The sequence below is a fragment of the Crocodylus porosus genome, unplaced genomic scaffold (genome assembly GCF_001723895.1).
Source record: "Crocodylus porosus isolate Cpor-Errol unplaced genomic scaffold, CroPor_comp1, whole genome shotgun sequence".
NCBI classification, from domain to species: domain Eukaryota; kingdom Metazoa; phylum Chordata; order Crocodylia; family Crocodylidae; genus Crocodylus; species Crocodylus porosus.
In genome coordinates, this window is record NW_017728906.1 from 41,743,951 (window position 1) to 41,753,711 (window position 9,761).

Sequence of the window (9,761 nt, forward strand, 5' to 3'; positions counted from 1 at the left end):
TACCCTGGGGGTCTTTAAGACAAGGCTAGACAGTCACCTTGTTGGGGTCGTTTGACCCCAGTACTCTTTCCTGCCATGGCAGGGGGTTGGACTTGATGATCTGCTCAGGTCCCTTCTGACCCTACTAACTATGAAACTATAATCTAATGTGCAGTAGTGTCACAAAAAAGTTCATCTGTCCTAATGTACTGTGGTGCCGATTTATGGCACATTGCTAGTACCTGTCATTATAGATACTAAACTTAATGTGCTGTAATTATACCACATTAATGAACAAGTAGAAACACCCAGTGAGTCTCATTTCCACCCCTGGACATTGGTAGAATACTATAATAAAGAATTAAATCAAGAGTCACATGGACAAATAGTATCTTCTGAGGAAGAGTCAACATGGTTTTTGTAAAGGGAAGCCCTGTCTCACCAACCTGCTAGAGTTCTTTGAGGGTGTTAAGAAGCACGTGGGCAAGGGGGATCCAGCTGATGTAAAGCTTTCAATAAGCTCCCTCACCAAAGGCTTTAAAAAAGATGATGTTTCCACAAGACTGGAGGGAAGGTGCTTTCATGGACTGAGAGCTTGTTAAAAGATAGGAATCAAAGGGTAGGGTTGAGTGGTCACTAAAGGTGGAGGGTTAAGGGTGGATTCCATCAAAAATGGAATCCCATAGGGATCTGTGATGGGCCCAGTGACCTGGAAATGGGGGTGCATGGCGAAATCTCCAAATTTGCAGCTGATGCTGAATTATTTCAAGACTACTGAGGTAGTCAAGTCCCAAACTGACAGGGAGGAGCTGCAGAAAGATCTTGCCAAGCTGAGTGGGCAAAAAATATGGCAGATGAACTTCAGTGTCATCAAGTTTAAGATAATGCACCTGGGAAAAATAAGCGCAGCTACACATACATAATGCAGGATTCTGAGCTACCTGTTACAACACAGGAAAGAAACCTTGGAATCATTAAATAGAGTTCTCCAGAAACATCAGCTTAATGTGCAACAATGACCAAAAAAGCCAATTAAATGTTGGGCACTAGGAAGGAACTAGAAAACACCATTGTGCCATTACACAAATCTATGATGCACACCCACTTATTGAATATTGGGTGTAGTTCTGGTCTCCACATCTCAAAAAGGATGTAGTAGAATTAGAAAAAGTACAGAGAAAGGCAACCAAAATTGATTCGGAGCATGGAGGAGTTCTCCATTCTCTCAGGGAGAGATTTCCATATTTCTCTAATTGTGATCTGTTTAAACACACAGGACATGCATTAGAACATTGTATTAGTTGGATTGGCTTAGAGGTTTATGCTCTTTTGCATCTGTCAAATGGAAAACACCAAAATAGATTATAAAAACTAGGTATCTTCAGTTTGGAAGGGAGAAGGCTGAGGCGAGGATATGATCGAGGTTTAACAAATCATGAAGTTTATGGACCAGGTGAACAGGGAACTGTTGTTTACCAAGTCCCAGTTCCTAGAACTAGGTACACTCTGGGGTATTATGTGCAGAGAAATTCAAAATTATGGAAAATTAATTGGTTTTTGTTTTTGTTTTTGTTTTTGTTTTTTTTACAAATAACACTAAATACAACTCTGTTTGAAGCTTCTTTAGAAATATATGCAGGTATTATGTAGGTTTGGGGGTGGGATTTGTGGGAGGAATGGAGGGTTGTAAAGGTGTGCGGATTTGAAGGGGTTGTGAAGAAGGATGGGGGGGTGTGGGTATGAGAGTATGTGGGGTTTGTGGATAGGTGTGGGAGGATATGGAGTTTGTGGCGGGTGTGGATACGGGAGTGTGTTGGGTTTGTGGGGTGGTATAGATGGGTGTGAAGTTTGTGGGTGTGCATGGGCCCCTGCCACATGCTTTTTCTCCCTTGGTGCATAGCCCCCACAACTGGCAGCTCAGCAGTAGCAGGTGGCAGGCCCTCAGGGCACTCATGGCTGCAGCAGGCAGAGCCCCCGGTGGTGTATGGCTCCAGCTCAGTCCCAAGGATTGCACATGGAAACAAGGCATGGAGCCAGCTCAGCCCAATGGCATGCAACTTCATGTTTCCATGTGCAGGTCCTCATTAGAGTGCTAGAAGCCCCACATGGAGGTACACAGCCTGCCAAGCCTGGCTTGATGGTGTGCAGAGCAGGAGCAATGTACCATTGGGGCAGACAGGCTCTGTGCCTCCACATGGGGCTTCCAGAACTCCAGTGGGAAACATCATGTGAAAGCATGGAGTCGCGCACTATCAGGCTGTGCTGGCTCTGCCTCCACATGCAGCTTCCAGCTGGAGTGCTGAAAGCCCCACCTGGAGGCATGGAGCTGGCCAGCCCAGCCTAATGGTGCACAGCCCACGCCCACCCATGCCTTCCCCTCCCTGCAGGCAGGAACTCCTCTGGCATCTCTAAAACAACAAAGGTGAATGCTAGAGAGGATAGTGGGTAGGGCAAGGATGGGGAACATCTGGCCGGCAGGCCAGATCCAGTTGGCTGGGGACTCCATTTCCCAGCCACCCCTGCCTGCATTGCTTGTGTCAGTCTCCATGGAGACCCCAGCCTCAGCCACACCAGCAGTGCACATGGCAGAGCAGCACAGGGGGCTGCTCGGGAACCACTGGGAACTTGCGGTGGGGCAGCTTGCTCCAGAGCCAGGGCAGAGCTGTGGTATGTAGCCTGCATGCTCCAGGCAGGAGCACACATGCAGGGGATCGTGACTCTGTCCCAGCCCCTTGCAGCAGTGACAGCCTGTCTGGAGCTGGGGCAGAGCCATGATCTCCTGCATGTGTGCCCCTGCCTGAAGCGTGCAGGCTACAGATCACAGCTCTGGAGCAAGCTGTCCCCGTCCCACATTCTTGGCAGCTCTGGAGCAGCCCTCTGAGCTGCTCTGCTGTGTGCGCTGCTGGCACGGGTGAGGTCTCCATAGAAATTGGCACAAGCCATGTCCGCAGGGGCAGCTGGGAAATGGAGTCCGCAGCCAAGCACCAGCCCAAAGGTTCCAATCCCTGGGGTAGGGGATAGATCATTCTAGGAATGTTCTCCCTCTAAGCATCCACTTCTGTCACTGTTGGAGACAGGTTACTGGGCTACAGCAAACCTTCTTATGTTTTTGTGAAATAATTGGCTCACTTACCTCATTTTCCTCCTTGGAGGAGGAGTAAACTAATAATGGCCATGCAGCCTTCCATAGCCTGTACTTGTAGGGTCCTTTCCTTACCCTTGTAGTTCTCATGTGCTGTCTCTTGGGGAGATGGAACCTTTTTCCATATTTCTCTGTGATCTGTTTGGGACTCATGCCATGCATTAGAGCAATGTGTTAGCTGATTTGACTTTTAAAGAGGTTTTTGCTCTCTTGGATAAGTCAAATGGAAACCACTTTGATTCAGGTCAAGCATCAGAACAAGCATCAGAAATTTATTTATGTTCTGTACCATAATGCTGCTGTCACCAGGGTCTTGTATTAAGAGTTTTAATATTTTGGAAGTGACTCAGATTATCACTGTTTGGGTGAAGAACAATACCTTACTCTTAAACAGCACTCTTCACCTTTCCAGCACTTTACAAAGGAAGCCTGGATAGTTATCCCCACTTGACATATGGGGAAAATGAGGTACAGAAAACTGAGGGGATTTCATAACAACTTTAAACTACCTGAAGGGGGTTCCAAAGAGGATGGAGCTAAACTGTTCTTGGTGGTGGCATATGACAGAACAAGGGGCAATGGTCTCAAGTTGCAACAAGCAGGGTTTAGATTAGAAATTAAGAAAAACTTTCTCCCTAGGAGGGTGGTGAAGCACTGGAATAGGTTACCTAGAGAGGTGGGGGACTCTCTATCTTTGGAGGTTTTTAGGGCCCAGCTTGACAAAGCCCTTGCTGAAATGGTATAGTTGGGGATGGTCCTATTTTGAGCAGAGGACTGGACTTGATGACCTCCTGAGGTCCCTTCCAACACTCATTTTCTGTGACTCTCTTCAGGTTCCTCACAGCAGACTGACATCAGCCAGAAATGAACCTATGATCTCTTGAATCCCAGTCCAGTGCTTCATTTGTAAAATAGCATATAAAATAAAGACCACATGCTTATGAAATCACATCGCTAATCTCAATTTACTCCTCTCCCCAGACAAGAAGTGAGAATGGCTTTAAAAGCATGATATTTTAATTAAAAATAACTTGCTTGTCTGCCTTGTAGAGCTGCAGGTCTTAAACTGGTTCTCAGGGTTTTTCTTTCTCCCTAAAACTTTATATTGGGAGGCTCTTCTCCCCAGTCCTGTGTGGTCATTTCAAGCTTGTAATTCATATTTAAATTAATGTATACGTAAGATTCATCTCACTGCCTACTTGAAGCAGAACTCAGTCACACCTCCAGAATTTGGGAAGTGATGATGTTTTGTTCTCCTTTTGTTTCTTTTCTTGTCTTTCTGACACAGATTCATATGTTTTCTCCCTCCATGCTGTGACACACCATCTTGCATTTCCTTTCTCTTTGTTCCCAGTGTAGGGGCTGCTGTGGTTATGTAGAGAAGAACTGGGAGCCATCTATGCTATCTGAGAAGTTTATGCTGTTTTCCACATAGCACATTTACTGCTTCTGAGCTGATTATATTTGATTCTTTGACTTGCTGTCTTGGGCAACAGAGAGTCCGGTCAACAAAAAAGTAATGCAACAAGAAAGGAGGCATGAGAGGTGACCGGCTTCCTCTTGCCTTTCGGAAGGACGGGTGATGGGGTCTGGAATCTACATGTTGAAAATATTAACAGCCAAGTTGCTTTTACAGTGTCACCAGATTAATCATTTTTGTTCCCATCCCCCCTCCAATTTTTTCCAAAAAATGGTATTGGGTTATGAAGCTAGAAGTATCTGTCCTTGCAGGTTGGGTAGCTTTTTAAAGGAATGCGAGGTAAACTGTCCAACTTCACTCTGCCCTTGCAGTGCCACTCGTCTTGAGGGAGGAAACTGTGGTCAGGGCTTGGCCTTATCCCTGCAAATCTCAGAAAGCATTGCATTTTTATCAACTCCAGGGAAGGTCTGCCTGGTTTTGGATTTTTCACTTACAGGATTTTAGTTCAAAGCCTAGAAGTAAGGTTTGCTTAGATAAAAATGGTAGACAATAGATTGAAATCGGCATTGTTATATGGCTAAGCAGATTCTGTGTTTTTCCACTGTGTATATAAGTGGTCTGTGCTATACCAAACCTAAATTTAAATATGCCTGTGGGCCTAAAGGCAGGAGTTCAGCAGAACTGAGACTTGGCTTTAATGTGCATACATCACTGTATTTAAACTACACATATACATCGTATATGTAAAAGTCAGTACTGTGAAATAATCTTAAAATCACAGATTTCAAATTTTCTTTGAAGATTTTTACTATAAAATAGTAGCCTTTTTAAAGATGTTTTGAAATAAACTTAGCCCTGTCATTTGTCACTTTAAAATGCCAAATAATTGGACCAAAGATGAATGGTTTAAAAAAAAAATCAAGTTTCATTGACCTCATCTACTGAAAAAAATAATTGTTTTAGAGTTTAAGTAATGGTTGTGATCAATATTAAAAAAGGACCTTCAAAGTAAAAAAACAAGAACAAAAAAAACCACTTGTGTGTGTTCTAATCCTTTTTCTTCTCCCTCCTTTCCCCTGACCCATCTTCTAAATTTAATTAAAATTTTTCACTTTTAAAGAATAGATGTTGGTATGTATTGGCTGAAAGCGAGACGGATACTCCAAATGTGATCTTCTGACACGTTTTTTCTGTCCTTCTTCATCCGCTCAACATCCTTGGCTCTGATTTTGCTCTCACTGAAGTCAATGGCAGAACTCCCATAGACTTTAACTAAGTACAGACGGTCAGAAAGCCCGAGGCTGAACCGATTCAGTCTTCACAGGTTGAAGTATAAGCTGCGTAGATTGAACCAATAAACAAGTGAACAGACATTCACTTTTGATTCTTGAAATGCAGCTACGTGCCTGCAGTGGCCCAAGCCAGAAGCTAGGGGGTACTAGAACACATCTCCCTGAGATGAGGGGAGTTGCAGAGGAGGTGCAAAGCATCCTGGGATACTGAAGGACTGTGAGTTAACTTGAATCTAGAGGGGAACTGGGACAGAAGCTCAATAAACTGAAGCCTGATACTGGTTTCGGCCATTTTGAAGGGAGTTGTGTGCATTGAACTTCCATTGTGTTACAGATCTGAACTGGTTTCCAATCACTTATACCAGTTTATGTGTAATTTCTATCCATAGCCTAATGGTGTAGCCTGTAAAGCCTTTGATTCTTAATCAGAGTGCCATGACACCCTGGGGTGCCATGAGATCTTTTTCAGGGTGCCACCAGCTGCTGAGCAACTGTTAGGTATGCAAACAACTACATATGATTCACAAAATAAAACTAAAGATTTCAAATAGGAATCTAGTGTCAGAACATTTTGACCTGTTGCAGTCTTTCTGAGTTCTTTGCAATAGAAGAATTGTAATATAATTTTTCTGTAGTCAGGAAACAAGTGAAAGCCAGGAGCTGATATTTTTGGAGGGGTGCCTTGATTCGAAAAATGGTTGAGAACCATTGGTTGCTAAGCCCTTAATGTTCAGAAAGCTACACCCAGCCTTTCTGAAGAAAGTCAGACCATACAAACCTTGCTTTGGCAAATCTATTAATCTTCAAACTCTCACTGAAATGAAATGAAAAAGATTTTCCCACCTCACCACCCCTGCCCCCGTGTCCTTGTCAGCAAAGCCAGGCATGGGTTTGTCTCTTCATAAATTGTTTTACTCTGCTTTTTCTCTTTACCCCCTGGCTTATCACAGCTCTTCATTCCTTTACTATTGTCCCCAGTGTACAAAATGTTTTTCTTCTTTCTCTTCCCTCCCCCCATTATTGATACCTTGCTGTTAAATCTGCCTGCTTGCTTTCAATATGCAGTTCTGATTGTTTGTAATGCATGTAATGTATGTTTCATTGCTGTGCAACTAGAAACAACATTCCAGTTAACCCAAAATGGAATTTTAATCGTGTTAATAGAGTGTGTCTAGACCTCCTTGGGTAGCTAGGCACTTCAGTTTTTACATCTCACTGCAGAGCTTTTTTGGTTACTTTATAAAGCTTAATACACTCAATTTACAGTGAAAGTTTTTATTTTTATTATGATAGCAAGCAGATCAGAATTGGGCTTCTGCTATGCTGAATGATCATATAATCACAGACTTTAAAAGTCTCATGCCCCAGTGAGTTTAGTTATTGAATAGTTTTCAGAACCAAGCTATGGGGTGGGGTGGGGGTTCTTCCTTATGTGCTGTCTCAGATATGCATGGTCGGTCTGTCTGTCTGTCCCTCTTATTTTAAAGCACATGTGACTTCCTTGGCAAAAGCCACATTTTAATGAGCAGGGCATTAAAACAATCTTTCCTTTTATAGGTCAAGTACATACACATCTCAAGGCATTGATGTTACTGTTAAGTATACTCAAGGAAGCTGGACAGGAGTGCTTGGCAAAGATTTTGTTACTATTCCAAAGGGAATCAATGGCTCTTATCTTATCAACATTGCTACCATTCTTGAATCGGAAAATTTCTTTCTACCAGGAGTGAAGTGGCATGGAATTCTTGGACTTGCCTATGATGTCTTAGCTAAGGTAAGTCTTCTTATGACTTGGAACAAATCAAAATATTAGATGGAGAAGGCAAATGCCTTCTAATGGCTTCAGTCACACCCTGTCAACCTTTATCAATTCTTTATACCTCCCAAATAGTAGGCTTTTCATATAGGTCTGACAAAGCTCAGCAGGGCTAAGTTGGTTGCTCCCTTCAAAGTTCCATGTGAAGATTTAAATTTTTCTGATGCTGGATGATCCAATTATTGCTCCTCTGGAATGAGTTAGCTTCTTCCAGAGCTTGTGATTAATGGAGGAAGTTAGTTTTGAATGATCTTGCAGCAGCACCTGACTGTATTTAAGCCTCCTAATACATGTAAGATCATGAGGCTTGCTAGTAATTGATACACTTGCTAAGTAAAGCCCTGTGGGTGTGTCTACACAAGATGCTTTACTGCACAGTAGACTAGACTACTGCACAGTAAAACGTTGCCATCTACATGTATATGCCATTTACTGCACAGTAGATTAGTCTACTGCGCAGTTAGCTAGTGCCTGTAAAAATACAGGTACTGGGTTAACTGCATAGTAGTTACTGTGTAGTACCACTCATGTAAATGCTGACTAGGAGCAAATTTGATCCTGGTTGGCCACAAGGGACAGGGGAGCTCTCTGTCCCTGGTCCTGGTGCTGCTCAGCAGCTAGCTCCCCACAAGGAGCTGGGAGCCAATCAGTGTTAGAACAGGGTTGCTCTCTGCCTGCTCCCCACAGTCCTGCCCCCATCCCAGCACTGCAGGGCTTCTGGCTCCCCACAGGAGCCAGGAGCTGAGCAACACTGTGACTGAGGAACTCTCTGCTTCCTAGCTTAGCTGCGGGGCTTGCTAGCACCTGTCCTGCTTGTGGGGCACCTGCCAGTGAGCCAATCCCCCCTCAGCAGGGGACTAGCCAGGACCTGTCGTACTCATGGGGTGGCTCCCAGTGAGCCCCCTGTTGAGCAGGGAAGCTCTGCTGGTCATGGAGCTCACTTGCAGCGATGTATCCCCACATGCATGGTGCCAAGAGATCTCTGGCAACTGCAGCAGCAGCCATCTCCCAACCCTGTGTACATTAGGCCCCATCCCAGCGTGCACAGGGACAGGAGACAGCTGCCACTGCATCTGGCAGAGCTCTCTGGCCCCAGTCGCATTGGAACTGGCCCCGTACCCCCTGCTGGCCCCTGAGCTAGCACCCCAGGAAAGCCTGGAGCTCCACCTGGCTGCTACAAAGGACAGAGCAGGGCAGGAGCAGCCCTGTACTGGCTGTTCCCATTGGAAGCAGACTTGCTCCCAACAGGGTGCGCACATAGGCAGACTCCCAAGGAAGGCTTATGGCACAGTATTTTACTGTGCGTTAAGCCTGTACTGCACTAATAGCGCATGTCGATGAGGCCTGTGGTGCCTGTTTAAAGTATACAAACTCTATTCGTCAAGTGAAGTTGAGGCTGAGAGCACATACTGGGTAACTTCAAAGATAACATCCTTTGCAAAAATGCTGTCACTAAAAAATGTTTATAACCTGTCCTTATCCCTACTGTTACAGAGCCAAGAAGTTTACAGATAAAGTGAATATACAACAATAATCCCAGTGTGAAAATTCAATTAGAACTCTCACGTTTACCTTAATTCTGCTGTCATAATGATTCCCTGACAAATCCAAGGACTCAAACTTATCAACCTACAATGAACAATATTATTCTTTGTCTAGAACTAGAATGCTTTACTCCAAATTGTACAAAGGCTGTGTCAGCTTCAGCCTGTCTGCTGTTGTGTTCTGTCAGTTTAGGAGAAAGGGGAAAAGAACTATTTTCAAATTTTGGATTAGGCAAATGGCATGTTGAAGGCAATTCATTGCCTCTCCTTATCGATGTCTCACTGCTATAAGATTCTCAGGATGCTGAGCACCTCCCAAGGTAAAGCCCTTTTATTCTGTGTGCCAAGCAAATATTGACATGTCATGAAATGCAAAGTTGAAGCGTCTTGATATAGGCTGAACAGGTTTTTTATCATGAAATTGTGATGCTTTTACAACCAGAGCAAAGGCTAGTGTGGGGGCAAATGCATCTAGCTTCTATTGGCAAACCAATTGTTTGCCAATAATGAATCAGATGTAAGTGCATTTTGATAGTTTCAGGGTTTCTAGGGTCGGAAGGGACCTGAG

The 9,761-nt window shown here is 44.1% G+C and overlaps 1 protein-coding gene across 1 annotated transcript in view; it reads left to right on the forward strand.

The window, feature by feature from the left end:
• The window catches only part of BACE2 (beta-site APP-cleaving enzyme 2), a 76,229-nt gene that overhangs the window by 41,747 nt on the left and 24,721 nt on the right, over nt 1–9,761 (forward strand). The window contains 1 exon segment of the mRNA XM_019528964.1: nt 7,391–7,607. Within this exon segment, the coding sequence (XP_019384509.1) occupies nt 7,391–7,607 (217 nt within the window).